Source organism: Pollachius pollachius, assembly GCF_949987615.1.
Source record: "Pollachius pollachius genome assembly, chromosome: 16".
Lineage (NCBI taxonomy): Eukaryota > Metazoa > Chordata > Actinopteri > Gadiformes > Gadidae > Pollachius > Pollachius pollachius.
Genome location: NC_136949.1, coordinates 7,471,221 through 7,488,949, shown reverse-complemented (window position 1 = coordinate 7,488,949; position 17,729 = coordinate 7,471,221). Strand labels below are relative to the sequence as shown.

The following is a 17,729-nucleotide window of genomic DNA, read 5'->3' as shown; positions in this document are numbered from 1 at the left end:
TGGACTGTGATTGCTTTTAGATGGATATCTGAAGATTGTTTGATCGCTCTCCCAATAGCCTATACCCCCTGTTTTAATTTAAACTATTTTCCAGAACAGAGCGACCCACAATTTTGCTTAGATCTTAGAAAAGTTTCAAGCAATTTTGCATATGGTTCATAATTGATTAGTACACATTGGAAATTCTGATCCACTCCTTCTCCACTACCTCATCCAATGCCTCCTTCACTGCCGCCTCCTCTGACCTCACATTGGCAGCTTTTTTTGAAGGGGCTGTCCTCTTGCTGTCAAGAATGAAAACCGATTTTTCTGTACCTTCCCAGTCATCTTTGAAACAGACACAATGCTATATTTGTATAATGATTGAAACATGAAATGAACGACAATTTATTCGAGATGTTTGAAAGACAAATTGAAAGACTGAATTTATGGAAGTGAAAATATATAGTCTATCTAACAGAAGACAACTCAACTTTAAAATAATTCGTATTCCATTTTTAAAAGTTTTTTTTATGACCCCCCTATTTATCCTGCTCAGTGGTCTGAACTGTTTCATATACGATTGCCTATTTTCAGAATATAAATGGAGCTGCATTTGTTGATGTGTAGGCACATATGTGCAGTCCGATCGCCCGAAAACCTTAGCTAGTCCTGGTTGAGGTTTATCAACAGCAGTGTTTTATTATCGAACACTGCTGACGTTGCCTCGATGGACAGGACTCTCATAAGAGAGGCACGTGAATATTACTCAACATGTAGCCTAGGCTACCAGATATGGCACTAGGAGCCGTGAAAAAATTCTGACCCATGAGGTGGGTCATCAACATTATTTTTTCGAAACCCTGAAATCTTTATTGAAAATATGCATACATAACACTTCTTCTACACAATGATACAAAACAGTACAATCACTTTTGTAAATAACACGTACAACTCAAACCCACACATCTCTCCCACCCAAAACCAAATAACTGCCCAGAGATGCTACAGTTTAGCCCTCAATATTCCTCCATGACCACTTTACTGACCCAAGAAGGGGATAAGACATTTTAGAATAAGGAACAACTCCCTTGATTAAAACCCCATAAAATAACGGAATAGACACCAAATTGCATACAGACACAGAATATGCCACCAGCAGATACATGTGGAGCTTCCTTGCAAAAAAAGCTTCTTGGGTTGTTGAAGGTTTTAGCCTTTAATCTTCTGAAATGTCCCATCGGCGTGGAGGAAGAGATGCAAGCCCATCCGCCGGTCTAGCAGTTGAAACGGAATTCAGAGACCGTTGAGTTTCAAGACGATTGACCCACGCACACCAGACGGAAAGCCCACTGTGTATAAGCCTCATGAATTTGGTTTGGATAACGGGTGGACGACTAGCGACTGCCAAGTAAAAGCTGGCACACACACACACACACACACACACACACACACACACACACACACACACACACACACACACACACACACACACACACACACACACACACACACACACACACCCCAGAAAGAGAGCTATAATTCAACAGAAACATGCGAAGAAGAAGAGTTTCACATGAAGGTATCTCTTTCAAAGGCGAGGGCTGGATAGTTGGAACCTGAAAATAGTCATAGTCCTAGGCAACAGATTTCCCAAGACCCATACTCCTATTGGGACAGGTATTAAACGGTGCATATTGATTTGTATTAGTAGTGGTAGATATATTAAAATAATTGCAAAAGGAAAAAAGTAAGAGTTACTAGGAGGATTTAAAAATAAAAAGGACTCCGAAAGTCTAGTTATATTTTAATATAATCATACAGGGATAGCGGTCAACCAAAAAAAAATTATATATATGAGAAAAAAAAAAAGTAAAGTAACAAAAAGTTCAATAAAAACAGACAGAAAAGCATTGTTTTAAACCTTTTTATCAGTCTGTATCAAATAGTCATATCTGAAAACGGGAAGAAAACCTTGAATGATGCTGTGGCCACTGAACAACTTGGTGGGTGTGTGTGAGGGGTCTTTAGTTATCCTTCCAAGCCCCCGCAATGTGTGGCAGCCTCAAAATGAGGCTGTTATGCTTTGTACGCGTGGGTTTGTGTTCCCTGATGTGTCATGTACAATATTATATTCCACCCCCGTGTCAGGTCACATTGAGGGCAAAACAAGGAATTCAGCTCTTCGGGGGTTTTCTCCTCAGGGTTGGTACAAATTAACAAAACGTTTTAGTTTTCAAACTTGGGGTGGATTTTGCCACCAGAAGTCTTGATAGAATAGAACCAAATAGATTCCGGTCTTCGTCTCAAGAGAAAAGCAAAAGACCAGTCAAAGTGCAATGGGGGAACGGAGGAGGGTTGAACGTACTGAAGGTGTTTGTGCAAATGTGTGACGAGGAAGGCAGTCGGGTTTGTGTCTCGCGAAATTAGGAACATTCCCCAAGCACTGTCCCTGGGCTTGTAGCTTTTCTGGTTTTTGCTGCCTCTATCCCTTGGGTGACGCTAAGCCATGACCCTTCAGTGATTACAATCATGAACATCTTTGAAATCAACCTTTACTCATAACGCGCCCGGTAACAACTAATGTCGAAAAGAACGAATCAAAAAGGTCAGAACACACCTTCAACTCCACCCAGGTTACCCCCTTCAAAGAAAGACTGCCAATGCCAACAAATCATCATTGGAAGGATGTGTGGTAAGGAGAAATATATTTATATATATTTATATATAAAACAGATTCAATGTAAAAGAAAAGCCCCAGATTAAAAAAGCAAAAAGCAAAATATGTTTTTACAAAATGGCTCTCAAGTTTTCATTAGTTCCACAGATAGAGGTCGCTATGGGGCTTTGGATAACTTAAGAGTTGATTTAAAAGCCTTTTACAATATTAACTGGTGGATTTGAGGGGCAGCAGTGGGGGTTTGGGGTGAGGGAGAGAGAGCAAGTTTCTTCTGCTGGTGTAAGTTTACAACGGGCTTACAAAACAAACATACACACACACAAATACAAACAGCACACCCACACTGATGCAGGTATGCATGCCCCTGCCCTCATACACAACACACACACACACACACACACACACCAAGTGTAGTCATTAGTGTGCAAAGAGAGGGGTTTCTAATGCTCTTTTGTGTCTGCGAGCATGTCTCTTAGACAGAGGTCATAGAAAATGGCGGTAAAGCAAAGCCCTGGTTTTGCAGTCAACGTTCTTCTCGCCAATGATATGCAACTACAGTCCCTCTTGGTTACGTCTTCTCTTGCAGGAGAGAGGGGGGGGGGGGGGGGGGGGGGGGGGGGAGATGTGCGATAGCGAGCTCAACTGTGTGATGATTGGGTGGGGGCTTCATCCTACAGACAACACCACAGATACTTCTGTTTCAGATTGTATAATTACGGGAATGGAAAAAATAACTAAAATAGAACCTCAAGCAACTTTGTCCTAAATGAAAGAAACCAAGGGACAGTGTATTCTTCACACTAAAGCTTTCAATGGCCACGCTCTCTACTCCAAGCCAAGAGTCACCTCTTAAAAGGGGAATAACGCTGGGATCATCAAGAAAAACAAATTCAACATCGAGCATAATCTTTTTTTTGTGTCTTCTTTTGTCGGTTGGTTGACCAGTGTTTTTTTAACGATTTTTTTTTGTAGCCTTCGTCCAACGACTCGAGTGCGAAGAATATAGCTTAGAGTAAGAAGAGCAAGAAGATAAAACACATACATACAGAAGAGTTGCTATACCCCCCTGTACACCATCCACCCCAGAACACCCCCCATGCCGGTCTCCATGTATACACACACACGCACACACATATATACACGCACACACATATACATATATGTATATATATATATGTGAGGGATAGAAAGGCAGACAGACTTCGTCCGAAGATTATACGCCGAGTCTGCAGTGTCTGTCTTTGAGGGAGACCAGGGAGGGCGGGGGGGCATGATGTTGGGTTCCTAGTCCGAGGTGGAGGCGGCTCTGCGCAAGAGACTTTTGGACGCCTGGGGCCTTGTGAAGGGGAGGCTGGGGTAGGTGGTGGAAGCCACCGTGGAGCGACTTGCTTTCCAAATCTCTGGCTAACAATCAGGGGTTTGGATGAAGACCTGGATGTTTGCTGAGTGCCTTTTTTTCATTCCCGCCACCTCCACAGTTTTGTCTGGGTTGGAACATGAGGCAGTTTGAATTTTTCCTCTCGCCTTTTTTATTTGCTCTCAGGTGGTTGTTTGTTTGTTGTTGTTGACTTGTTTGTGGCTGTTATTCTTCTGGTTGCGGTTGGAGGTCAATGGCCCGGCTTTTTCGTCGTGGACTTGTGGTTTTTGTTTGGAGAGACGACAGCTGTTGTACTTTCAGTCACCATCAACTATCCATGTTACTGCAGTTTTCTAGGGAGGAACAAAAATTACTTGATTAGTTAGGAAGGTAGATAGAAAGGAACTTTATTAACCCCCCGTGAAGGTTCCCTCACGAAAGTGCACATCAAGCAGCAGCAAAAACCATGTTACAAATAGAATAAGAGTTAAAAACAAGTATAAATGTGCAAAAGTACAAAATGCATGAATAAATATATGCTGGGAAACTAAAGAAGAATACTATACAAGCCAATTTTTACATGAGGGGTTTAATACCATGCAATGACAGAAATAAAACTTTGCCAACTAGGATATTAAAAACGAGGATAAACACAACAACCAACGGGGGAGCCTTCACTCCACCCAACTGTCACTGGAGAAACACCTAGTGCCGTTACCGTTCAGTCCGTCGGGCTCCTGCGTTTCGAGGAATGGCGCCGGCCCCCAGATGCGCACCGTACCGTCGTCCGAGGCGGACGCCATGAGCCCCGGGATGGCCGGGTTCCAGCTCACGCAGTTGACCGTGCGCGTGTGGCCCGTCAGCTCGGCGATGGGCAGCTCGCTGCGGCGGTGCCAGATGTACACCTTGTGGTCTGGGCGGGGACAGGAAGGGGTCAACGGGACAGCAAGGAGTCAACATGGCTCCTTTTAAGATTAGGCAAGCTAAGAACATTTTTAGAAAAGCTCAAATATAAATCAGGCCATGATTATTTTGCGTTATGAATATAATGCATATTCTTTTCCTAGAGAAAACATATGCAATCCACATATTAGAATCATACTGGTAGGTGGTAACCTCGTAACATAACTAAAGTCTAATCTCCAAGAGATTACAGATGGCACATAGCACATGGCTAGGATTTGGAGCAAGGACAAGGAAGGCGCCTGCGCTGCATGCATTAAAGGGCTCGGGACAAGGAGCCATTATTCATTATTCATGTTATGGCTCTGTCTCCGGAGATGTCCGCACCTTCGCTGCCGCTGGCGATGAAGTCTTCGTTGTGTCCTCCGAAACAGGAGTGGATGGTATAGAAGCCCTGGGTCACTCCCTGGTACTTTCTCACCAGTACCCGGTCCTGAAGGTCCCACAGGTGGACGCCCTAATGAAAACATAGTAGGGGAGAAAAGCAATTAGAAAGGCAATTTTTTATTAATTAATTTTAAATAATTAATTTAATTTTCTTTTCCTTTTTTATTGGTTGATAAGTTTGATCAGATGATCAGATCAGACCTTTTTGCATTCCCTATCCAGTGCAGAAAGGGTGAGCTACACGGATAACTATAACGGCACAGATCTAGCGTAGGGGATGTTAATGCCACTTGACTCACCTGAGTTGCTACATTTAACAAAGCTAATCTTCCGTTCTTTGAAACAGTAAACGACATTATAGGGTGGTCCTCCTGTACTCTGTGAGGAAAAAAAGAAAAAAACATGGGTTAAAACATGAACAAAACAATGTATTATAGCAGTGCATTGTGCTGCTTAGGGGTAACCCAATCCTAAACAAGGACACTACCATCACCAGTAGTGTTTTCCACAGACCACAACGTGAGACACACGTACATGTTTCGGTCGGTGAGGTCCTCAAAGTTGTAACCGCGAATACGTTGGTGGGTGTCCGAGGCCAACACCGTCCTTCCGTCGCCTAGACACCACAGACACTGTACCCTCACGCCCTCCCAGGAGTCCAGCAGGTTACCGTCCAGGTCCTACACACGGTACACATATTCAGCGGACGCATCCTGTAATAAGTTCATTCAACCATGAAGGTACAAACCGGAAATTGCAAGAATCATGCCAGTACATAACATTTGGGGACACAGTTCTATTTGATTTAGATACAATTCGATATGATACTACAAATGAGATCCACATTTATATCCGTGACAAATATTCCCTGGATAATTCCTAAAAGTTTACCTTCTGATACAATATGTGCATTATTGATATTGTTTGGATAAAGTTCACCCCAAAAAGTATTACACCATTTCACTATTCTTTATCAGGCACGGAATAAACTACCCACAGTACTGTATGCTTTAATGAACTTAAATCAAATTTTAAGTGAATACACACTTAAATGCCCTTTTTTGATAATTGCGTTTCTGTAGTTAAGCAGACACTCAATGTGTTAGAAATAACATTTGGCGAAAACCTTTAGCGAAAACAATTAACTTAAACATGACATGATATAATATTCGATTGCAGAGGGCAGCTGGATGGCCTAACCCGCTTTTACTCATTGTAACAACCCAGGTTGGCACCCTTGATCCAGAAGCACATGTCATTCCCTCTCCTCTCAACCCACTTTCCGGTCCCTCTTCACCGAGCTGTCCATAAAAAGGCATCACCGCCTAATACAAAGGAATGCGTAATTGATCGAAAAAAATAGAATATTTTAACCTAGCCCTAATAAGCCCATCAAATTAGCCATCTGTTTGATTATTTAAACGATAGAGGTCACACGCAACCCTGGTTAATACACACACCAACCCCCACTCTGACACCCCGCCCCGACACACAGGATTATCTATGCCAGATAACCACACGCACCGTCTCGGTTGACCTTGGAATGTACAGCATGTTAGTAATGACCGCCTGCAACAGCGCCCCCTTTAGTCTAACAAAAGGTGTATAAAACACTCCACTTTCAACACATTGGGAACAACGACTGCAAAATATCCCAATGTACTGATTGACTTGTTCTCGTCCTACTTAGGGCTTATTGGATAAAACGTTCTCTCACTACACTCTCTTACAGGGTCTTCCCCCCGACCCCTGAATCAGTAGAAGCCTGAAAACCATATCTTCATTTTGGAACAGAGGTCTCTGCCCTCCTTAATTTAATATTACAGCAAAGCCGGCATATTTAAGGACCAGTTTCCTTGGTAGTCATTGATTATGCATAAATAGTGTCATAATGCATACTACAAATACAAATATGTTAATCAAAACAGGATGAAAACATAGATCCCATAAGACTTCCGTATATAATTCACCACAAAAGGCAGTATAAAAACAAACTTTGCTTTTGACGAATACATTGGAAATGAAACAATTTCCATGAAATGAAACATGCACATAACAGCTAGGCCACCCTTCATTGACGTCCGAGAACAAAAACAACAACAACAGCAGAAAACGGGCTCAGAGGGTTCACAGCTTCCTGATCAATATCTGGGAGGATCCGTTGGTCCAGTGAGCTGCCTGCCCCAGTCAAAACAACTCCCCTCAAGGCAACGGCCTGTTATTCTCACCTCCCTCCCCACAGACCCTCCATGGCGTTTCAGTATCTCTAGTTGATATCAGTGTGCAAAAAAAAAAAAAGGTGAGGAAAGGCTTATGAAAACCAAACAAAACAAAAACAAACGTTTGCCATGTCGATATAAATGCAAAAAACACATGTTTTTCCATTGAATGTATATACACACACACACACACACACACACACACACACACACACACACACACACACACACACACACACACACACACCTGCTATAAATTATATTTATAAAATCTATGCAAACCTGTAATTAAAAGTGTATAGCACGATGTACTCACACATTGGTAGAACTGCCCCCTCTGTCCCCCTGTGACAAAGCGCTTGCCGTCGGGGTTCCATGCTACGCTGGTCAGGCTGTCTTCATGGGACTGGGACATCTTGGTCCGCAACTCCCCCGTCTGGCCACCAGGGGGCAGAGCGAAGGGGAGAGAGAGAGAAAAACAAGCAGGCGGGTAAGGAGGGCAGAAGTGGGGGATGGGGAGGGGAAATAAGAGGAATGAAAGGAGGACGGCGGGGGAGGGGTGAATGACAGCAGAGGGAGTGAAAGAGAGACGGGGTCATTGAGTACACGGCTTATGGAATATCTATGGAGGGAGAGAGACTATCGCGGAGTCGTGCACAGAGATTTGCCTGTGTTGCCATCAAGCGGCCACTTGTTCACCTATTTCAAAATATTCTCACTGACGACCGTGGGCGAGCCAACCCAGCGCCTCCAGGACTATCCCAGCACTATCCACTGTGTGCAGAGGGGCGGTTAACAGACTATACTGAGGGAGGCTTACACAACGAGGACAACACCCAACATAACCACATCCTGGAGCCGATACCTTGATACAGAAAAGTTGTTCCATGATTTGGTGTATATATATACACACACACACACACACACACACACACACACACACACACACACACACACACACACACACACACACACACACACACACACACACACACACACACACACACACACACACACACACACACACACACACAAATATGCGCCTCACAGAAACTGCAGGGGAAATCCTGATTCATATGGATGACCAGACGGGGGCAATTGTCGAATGGAATCCAAGATACTTGGTCCACTTGGTATATATTATACTGCGTCTACCCGTCTACAGGTAGCGGGGGTATGGATGTATACACTGGGCCTAGCTGTGTCTCTGCGCGTGTATGCACCTGGATGTTCCAGAGCCAGAGCTCGGAGCAGTCGTCGGGTCCGCAGGCGATCAGGTAGGTGTTGTCTGGGCTCCACGCTAGGTAGGAGACACCGTAGGCATGGCCCTCCAGTGTCCGCAGCAGCTTCAGCTGGTGAGTCTCCTGGAGCATGGAAATGGGTGCAGGGATAAACACTTTGACACGGAAGGCTAAAAATACTTGAGTGGAAGCCCTTCATGTGAACCACAATATAGATTTATTTCTGTCTTGTTTTTTTTACCACGTAAATTAAGACAAAGTTGAGAAATGAATGATGGAATTTCAACTGACTGTGACGTCCACTAAACGGTTGACCCGTATGATTATTTATAATTACTGTTTGAATGAAAAAAGCATCACACTCCACAGGGACTGATGAGAGCATGGCTTAAGAATTATCAACGTCTGAAACAAATGACTAAATGGGGTTGGGCACACTGTGTGTGTGTGTGTGTGTGTGTGTACACATACCGGGTCCACTTGCCAAACGATGACAGTGGTGTCTTTGGAGCCAGTGGCCAGCTTGGTGCCGTCGTGAGAGAACTTGCAGAACCAGACTTCGTTACAGTGCTCTGTGAGGATCTGCTGCGTGTAGCAGGGGAACTGTTTCCTGCAATTAGGAGAGTTCAGTGGTCACAAGAGGCCAGGGTTTGGCACAACCAATTACATGCAACACAAGACCAGTTTACCCCTTTTCAACAACTGTTATGAGCATTTATAAATGTTTACTTTGGAGGTTACGAAAACATATCATTCACATTAATTACTTTCAAAATACAGATCTGTTAAATGTCAATACTTTGCAAATACCCCCCCCCCCCCGCCCCTTATCATAACACATCTTAGCTCTATTATTAGTAGAAGCACAAATGCGTGTCTGAGCATTAGCACACATGCTAGTCACAGCATTAGCACACATGCTAGTCATGGCATTAGCACACATGCTAGTCATGGCATTAGCACATGCTAATCTTAACAGCAGCACACATGCTAGTCATAGCATTAGCGCACGCTAGTCATAGCATTAGCAAATGCTACTCATAGCATGGGCATGCATGTTAGTCAAAGCATAAGCTACAAATGCTGGTCGTTTCTATTACCGCATGCCAGTAGTAGCGCACATGCTAGCCCCTTGCGCTACTGACCGGCTGCAGACGTGGTCCAGGAGGAGGGAGACCGAGTCCAGGCTGCTGTCCAGCTTGGTGTTGTGGTAGAGGCAGCGGTCCCTCTGGAGCTCCACCGCCTGCCTGAGCAGCGTCTGCATCCGCCTCGGAGGCAGCATCACCGAGGGCGGCAGGTATGCTGAGGTGAGAAGGGAGGAGGGAAGACGGGAAGGGAAGACAGGGAGGGAGAGCCATCGAGAGACGGATGAGTGGTGGCTGAATGGCCGATATTCCCCGACGTTTATCGAACGTTTATAGTCATATCACACACACATTTCTCTGCAGAAGATGTGGTCATTCTATTTTTGTCGCATCGTTTCTCTCACTCTGTAGTTTGTCCAGCAGTCTGCTGCGTGAGGCAATGCCCTTTCCCTCCCACTCTGCCTTGGCTCTCAAGTCCTCTGCATGGCTACACATCAGGTACCTGAAATGCAAACAACAACAACCTTGATGAGAGATGGCTTTGATGAAAATTGAGGAAATTGTTATTATTATTCACCTATCTGAAATAGACACAGTATTTCCAGACTTGGATGCCTTTGGCAAAAGCAGAGTCCTTTTATGAACAAATGACCAATGGGAGTATGGCAAGCCAACTTGTGCCATGTAGCTTTAAGAATTGTGAGGGAACACATTGCTCATATGCAGCCTTTCGTCCATGACATCATCCTCCACTACAAACAGATGTACTTCTGATTATGAGTAATGAACTCAGTATTAAGTGTCAAGGACATATATCCGGTCTGGTAGTTTTTTGATGAATCAAAGGCAGATCAGAGAGGAATGAGCGGTCTTATGGATATGGATGTCAGGCAAGCAAGAATGAGCAGCTGACAAATCAATCGGTCAGCCACTCCCATCTCTTATTTAATCTGGAAAGACATTTTGAGTTTGAGATTGGGTAAGTGCTAAACGGATATGGATCTTAACTAATGACCAGATCATAATAACTTCCACGATTTCCAGAGCTAGGGTGACACACACACACACACGTTGGTCTGGACATGACAAACCAGTGTGGTTTGTTTTCCATTACATCTGCACAACAAACAAACTAAAAGGAAGCAAACGGTATAATACCACAATAGGAAGAAAAAAAACAGGATGTTCTCAGCTATTGTACATCCTCTGAATGAACTCCTTTCAAAAGGTGCATTAAGGTGGAGACATTCTACAATGCCCTCTCCATTAAAAAGGTGCAGTGCGAGTAGATTCTCGTCCAAAAGTGGATATCAGAGGTGAGGTAGTCAGTGCAGGGTGATTCCATCAACTGCCATTTAGCGGTTAATAACTGCTAAGTGACAGTTTAGCATGGATGAGTAAGGGAGCGGCTTTCATTAAGGAGATTTGGTTCTCTCTATTTCTGCTGCAGACTCCATGGGGAGCCCGGTGAAGACAAAGGTGACCTCGAGAACAGGACCGGCACAAAAGGGGTTGCAGCTTATTGTTACACAAAAGGTGCATGCAGCGGTCCACACACAAGAAGATCATATAGTGGAGGGTTAAGCACTTATCTTTCATTCATGTAATTCTGAACACACACACAGCATTACTACAAATACACAAGGTTTATTTGTAGTAATAAAAAAAAATATTTGCAATTATAATACCTGCTGTAATAATTGTGTAAAGTGGCGACACTGGCACCCTTTGCCCGGCCACTGCGTGTTTATTTACATACGTTTACATACGAGGCGATTTGCGGAAGGTTTCGACGACAATATCAAGTGAAGGGTTGGGAACCACTGCTCTAGATGTTGGAGAATAGGGAAGAACGAGATTGATTTACTATGGCACCCGCGAGAGCTGTATGAATGGATGAGCGTGAGGAACGGAAGTGGGTGGAGGAGGTGTTGGACGTGGTGGTGGTGTTGGCGTACCCGCTGAGGACGTGGATGCGGTCCGTGTTGTACTTTAGTGGTGTGAGCTCGCCGCGGAGCACCTGCAGGGCCTCCAGCACTTTGCCGTCCTCCAGGTACTCCAGGTACTTTTGCTGCAACAGCAGGAACTTCATCCGCTGCACGCAGATGAGGGGAGGGAAAGGGGCAGAGAGGAGGGAGGGAAGGAGAGAAACACAGTACGGAATGAGACCAAGACCACCCTACATCCATAACTATGGAGGTTATCAATCAAAAAGACAATTATCGTCCATTGACATGCCTTTTTTTAAGGCTTCCCTGCATGTTTTTTGAAGCACTGGGAGTGGTGCTCCTCCGATGCTAACTGAACGCTTGGTCAATTACAATGGAGGCGACCGATAATACAGTGTGAATCACTGGTGGCTACAGCTCCATGCAGACATCTAAGGGATTCAAAGGGACCGTTTCTTATCTGAACCTCGCAGTGCGTGCCACAGCCCCGGAGAGAAGGCTTGCAAACTTCCCAATACAAGCAAATACAAGCAAATATAAGACAGATATAAGCGCACACAAACAGACGCACACACACCCACAAACACCGCCTCTTTGGGCCTACAGATAATTTGCAAGAACGATCACATAACTACTGCAATCGTTTTAGGACTTACATCGGCTGCAAGTAAAAAAAGATAAGGCAACCCCTGAATGGAATACAAAATGATTATCCTTCGCTAGTCTTTGGATTTTATGATACAACTGGACCGTTTCTTTCAACACGGGGGGCTGTTAAATGCTGACTAACATGGTCAATCAATGCTAAATGATGGACTCATGATACACCTCTGTTATAATACTTTGAAACCTGTCCCTCTTACAACTTCTACAAAAATGTCACAACCTTAATCTAACTATATGGTAGAATCATTAAACATGCAAATATATGAAAGTGATGTGGCCCGTGTTCGATGGGGAACAGTCACTGGATGGGTGGGGAATGAATCCGTGCCACCCACCATGAACGGATGGCCATGTCATTAAGGGGTCACACATGATGGCCCTATTTGCATTAGTATCGATCCTGTAAAGCCAGAAAAGGGTGACTGTTGGTATGTTTTGAACCGTCCACCCTTCCTGTAGTGTGTGACATGTGTTCTAGAACCAACCCCCCCCCCCTCCCCGGGCAGAGACATAAGAGAGAGAGAGACATAGATAGATATAGAAAGAGAGAGAGATATAGAGAGAGACAGAGAGAGAGAGACAGAGAGAGAGAGACAGAGAGAGAGAGACAGAGAGAGAGAGAGCTTACCACAATGGCATTGGGAGAATGCATCAGTGCTCTCAACTCGTTGAGATCATTCTCAGCCTGGTCCCACACAAAGAGGACGAGGGGATAGAGGGACAAAGAGAGAAATGGTTAGCTCAGCAGTTTCTATGCAGGCAGAGGGGGGGAGGAAAGATAAATGACAATGTATACACAACAAAATAAACGTCCGTTTTATGAGATGGCTTAAGTATCTATGGGAGATTGGAAAACGGGAGTAGGCCATCCCAAACATTGCAATAATCTGACACAAATCAAGTGTTAATTGCATACCGTACAATGTTTACATGAACAGGGCCATTAATCGAAAAAGATGCATTAATGTAATAACTACTTATAATAAAAGTCAGGCCAAGTTTTAAAGAGGGAAGCTTAAGGCTTGGTAGTGATCTAACAAACAAGTTGTCCAAACAACTATTACACATATTGTAATGGCACTCCGTTATTGTTCAATATAAGACTTATTTTTACTGCAGAGCCTTTGGCGTCGTCTAACCTTTTAACCTCAGTAGGCCTATGGCGAGGGCGCTGTTGCCTTTTCACTATTAACTTTAAAAATAATGGAGCCCTCTTGCAGCTCTCCACAAGAACAATTACATGAGTGACCGCCGACAAGTACGTTTAGTTCCTGTTGGGGTAAAAAGCCACCTGAGGGAATCTAGTGAACTCTAGAACACAACAGAAGATGCATTCTGCTTTAACTGCAGCCCATAAGGACTTTGTATTGCCATCAGCCAGCCATAGCTTTCCATCCACCCACCCTTGATATTAGTTATACAGTCAAAGGGTCACAGAGGGAAATGTTATTACCTAGGGTTATGCTATTGCCTCGCTGTGGAAACCAGCTTTCAGGGTAAATTAGTTTAGTTCTTCTTTTTTTTTTATTACTCCTTCAAAATGGACGACGACTGCCTCTGGCTGCAGGCCAGCATATGTTGGCTGTTTAACAATGGCGCCATACTGAAAAGATAAGCTAATGGTTTGCTTGGGTTTGATGCTACGAAAAGCCCACTGTCCTATAATCCCTATGCATTCAGAGAGACTTACACCCAACACATAAAGTGACAATGAATGCCAAAATGGACCTGAAGCTCAAATGAACAGCCTCTCTGACCACTGGTCCCCCGCATGCACACACCTTGTCCCAGTCCCCCTCCATGACATGGTTGCGGAACTTGGTGGCCGAGGAGTGTTCAAGTCTGCACCCCGACTCCTGCATCAGCAGGTCCACCGTCTGACTGCAGAGGAAGTACACAGGAAGACCCTTAAAGGTGACTGCATCAGCGAGGTGAGGCTGAGAAATGGTGATGAAATAATTCAAAGAGTGTTTAAAGACATTGTCAACAACAGCTTCACCAGGGGACATGTACATCAACCATTTATCTTAACTAAGGCAGAGCTGGATTAAGAGACTACCATTTAGACCAGGATAAGCATGTAGTCCTTTAACTTTGTTTATGTCCATACCTGTGAAATTTAAGACAGCTACAATGTCACAACAGGGTGAGATTGTTTATTTATTTGTGCTATATTGTATCCGGAAAAGATATGGGGTTTTGTAATGTGCATCTCTTTGACAATATGTTGATTGCCTCCGCATATTTGACCCTAAAAGGGTTATTAAGATGGTGAAATAGCTAATTTAATGTGTGCTTTTGTTTGTTCCTAACAGCTTACTTTACAGTTTAAGGCTACATCTAACTACAGAGTTAAGATATCACTGCAATCCATTATTCTACAGTACACTTGTTGGTAAGGTGATAGGCAACATTTGTAATGTATGCCTTTTTATTAATCTGGGCATGCCTAATGATAGGGTTACATACTCAAAATGAACTAACTCATGTGGAATTGAAAAGGAGATGTGTTGTTAAATGTTGGCCCTTAATAGCCAAGACATCAATCAATAAACAAAGAACCCTTCAACTGCTTTGATGCTCGTGAACATTTCCGACTGGGAGAAGAAGGGGCTGCTGACACTTTGGCAAAATGACATCATCCGCAGGTAGCAATGGAATGGCGCAGCAGCAACAGCAGCCGTGTGTTCAGAGTAGGGCATTCATTCTCTGCTGTCTGCTCTTGTCTCTACTTTATACTGCCGTGCAATGGAGGCTTAACACAAGACAGTGAACTTAGCCGAGAGCTGCAGAGGTCTCGCAATCGAATGGTGTATTTTCGGGTCCCTATGGTGACAGTGGCCGATCCAAACTCAGAAGACTAGAAATAAATCTCTCGCAGAGGCTTGGTTCGTCCAGTGGACGCTATACTATAATTAGAATGAAACCCACCGTTTCTAATCTAAAACAGCTGGTTTTGACGCGCATTCCTGGGCCGCCATGAAACTGTATACTACGCCAATGAGAGAAACGACCCGTCTTCTACAGGAATGACTCGCACACACAATGCACATGCCATAAATTACCATCATAGTATGAAATGGCATTATGTCGTTTAAGTGTATGTGTACTGTCAACATGCATTCATTTAGTGAATAAATGGATAAAAACATGTGTGCGGGTAAAACATGCAAATAAACAATAAATAGCTGGATAATCTATGCGATGGTGTTCTGGCGTATGACAGTCCAAACAGGTTTAAAGAGTGCATCCGTGGTTTGAACCCTAAAATAACTCCGGACAGTTTTCATAACCGTGTGTTAATGCAACTACGACTGACCCTGAATGGTTTGTCAGGTATTTAAAGACCGTGCATCCACGATGAAAACACCCGAGAACGTGGCGGATGTGGGTAGAATTCCACAATCCAACAGTTCTCGGTACATAAATCTTATCATATGTACACGGCTGATTAATTTGATTGTATTCGCCACAACACAAGACTGGTGGTTTACAGATCTGCAACAACAGTTATTTTCTCGGGTTGTGTATTCTATGGATTGCGAGAAGCTGTAATTGGGCTTTATGTCAAAAATTAAACACAACAACCCTGTTTCAGATCATTCCCCCTTGTTCTGAGCACGATGGATGCGTGTTCAGTGCAATGGTTCACATCCCACTGTGTTTTAAGACGTGCAGTTAGACAAATACAACACTGGAACGCAGGCTAGTGAAGTTAGCCACAGAGCTAACACTGTTATTGTGCAAGATGGACCCCTTCTTCTCTGAACTACACAGCTCACAGCTAACCCATCCCCCCATGTTTGTGTCTGTCCAACGCATTGATGGCTCTGGGACGATGATGGTCTGCCATCTCGCAGTTTTAACCCTCGACACACACATCGGGGGTGGATACGCCACAAGCTTACATGGGTTTAAGCTTTTCGTTCAATTGGCGGATCTGGTGAACTTACTTTAGCCCTAGTCCGTGGAGATGTTGTCCTATTAATCGGATGACATCTTCCTCCGCTTGAGAGAGTCGCTTCTTCTTCTTCGACGAGGCGTCAGAACCAGAAACCGTCGAGACGGTCCCGGAGCCTGGTCCTGTAGAAGCCCCGTTACTGGTACCGACACCATTCCCGTTATTTGTGCTAGACAGCAGACCGTTTGAGTGTGTTCCACTACCCGAGGATGACTCCCCGTTTTGTGCGCTATTAAGACAGGAAAGCTCCGATGATTCCTGTCCTGCTCCGTTTGCCTGCATATTGATTCCGAGATTGCTGACTAGACTTCGATTAAAATGAATAGCTGAGGTGGCTTGAGAATGGAGAGAGGGAGAAGAAGAAGTAGTAGCAATTCCGAGTCCAACACCGTGAAGGCCCGCTCCGACTGTTGACGCCACGGGCTCTCCTGCTCCCTCCGCCGCCGAGGCTCGGTGTTTCTTCCGTGGGGGCGGTGACGCTCCGCCGGTGTCCGAGTCGGAGGAGGAGGAAGCGGAGGCCAGAGTTTCCTCACCGAGAGCGGCCGTGGTTAGAAGCCGGCGAAGCTCCGGGTGGGAAAGGAGGTTTCAGCTCCCAGTGTGTCGACGCCTCGTCCCTATTGAACTGCGAAGAACTGACAAGTGCGAAAGCGCTGACAGTCGCCCCCGTTTTGTTGTTATTCTCCAAACAGCTGCAACACTAATGGAGTCCTGACGCGCTGACGTCACCGGAAATTCCTACACTACCATGTTTCCGGGTAGAGTTACCGTCCAGGAGTTACAGTGCTTCATGAAAAACTCGTTTTAACATAATTAATAAACGGAGCGTACAATTTCTATGTCTCTTAATTTTATTTTTGTCTCACCATGAGAGACAGCCGTGTTTGCATCTTCACTTTATTTTCGCCACTTTTCATGCATGTAGTACACGCAGAATTTGGAAATCATAAAACATTTCATTAGAATAACGGATATTTCAGAGGGTTTCTTTTGCTTAAACTGTCCGGTTTATGTTTGATTTCGGTTCACCCGAATCTCAATCATTTGTTTTAAAGATTAGAGTTAGACAAAACGTATGCTTCGTCAGAAGGAGGTAATCAATGTTGGTCATCTATTTAATGTATTCATAAGGCTATGTAACATGCTATGCATTTATTTTATCATCTCTGTTGCTGTCCCCCATTCAGAGATTACGAAGCCGCATGTCAATATTAACAAACAAGTGTAGTACATTCAACTTTATTT

At 44.2% G+C, this 17,729-nt stretch overlaps 1 protein-coding gene across 2 annotated transcripts; it reads right to left on the bottom strand.

The window, feature by feature from the left end:
- Positions 1 to 1,774: 1,774 nt before the first annotated feature.
- LOC307087915 (WD repeat-containing protein 26) lies at positions 1,775 to 17,054 on the bottom strand. 2 transcript variants are annotated; one of them, XM_079753609.1, is made up of 14 exons: positions 16,480 to 17,054; positions 14,308 to 14,407; positions 13,155 to 13,211; positions 11,870 to 12,006; positions 10,316 to 10,413; positions 9,927 to 10,128; positions 9,298 to 9,436; positions 8,809 to 8,949; positions 7,902 to 8,021; positions 5,901 to 6,046; positions 5,666 to 5,744; positions 5,307 to 5,436; positions 4,735 to 4,929; positions 1,775 to 4,369 (listed from the first exon to the last, which is right to left on the bottom strand). In XM_079753609.1, exons 1-14 carry the CDS (start codon positions 16,767 to 16,769, stop codon positions 4,344 to 4,346), a joined length of 1,860 nt encoding a protein of 619 aa, XP_079609735.1. In that variant the 5' UTR covers positions 16,770 to 17,054; the 3' UTR covers positions 1,775 to 4,343. The 2 variants fall into 2 exon arrangements, with proteins under 2 accessions (XP_079609735.1, XP_079609734.1); XM_079753608.1 differs by having other exon boundaries at positions 9,972 to 10,128; positions 16,480 to 16,920.
- Positions 17,055 to 17,729: the final 675 nt, after the last annotated feature.

Coding starts and splice junctions, on each gene's coding strand:
- LOC307087915 (XM_079753609.1), bottom strand. CDS start 16,769: ATGCAGGCAAACGGAGCAGGACAGGAATCATCGGAGCTTTCCTGTCTT. Junction 12,007..13,154: donor ATTCTCCCAATGCCATTGTG/GTAAGCTCTCTC, acceptor ATCTGCGTGCAG/CGGATGAAGTTCCTGCTGTT. Junction 10,414..11,869: donor CGCATCCACGTCCTCAGCGG/GTACGCCAACAC, acceptor TTTGCATTTCAG/GTACCTGATGTGTAGCCATG.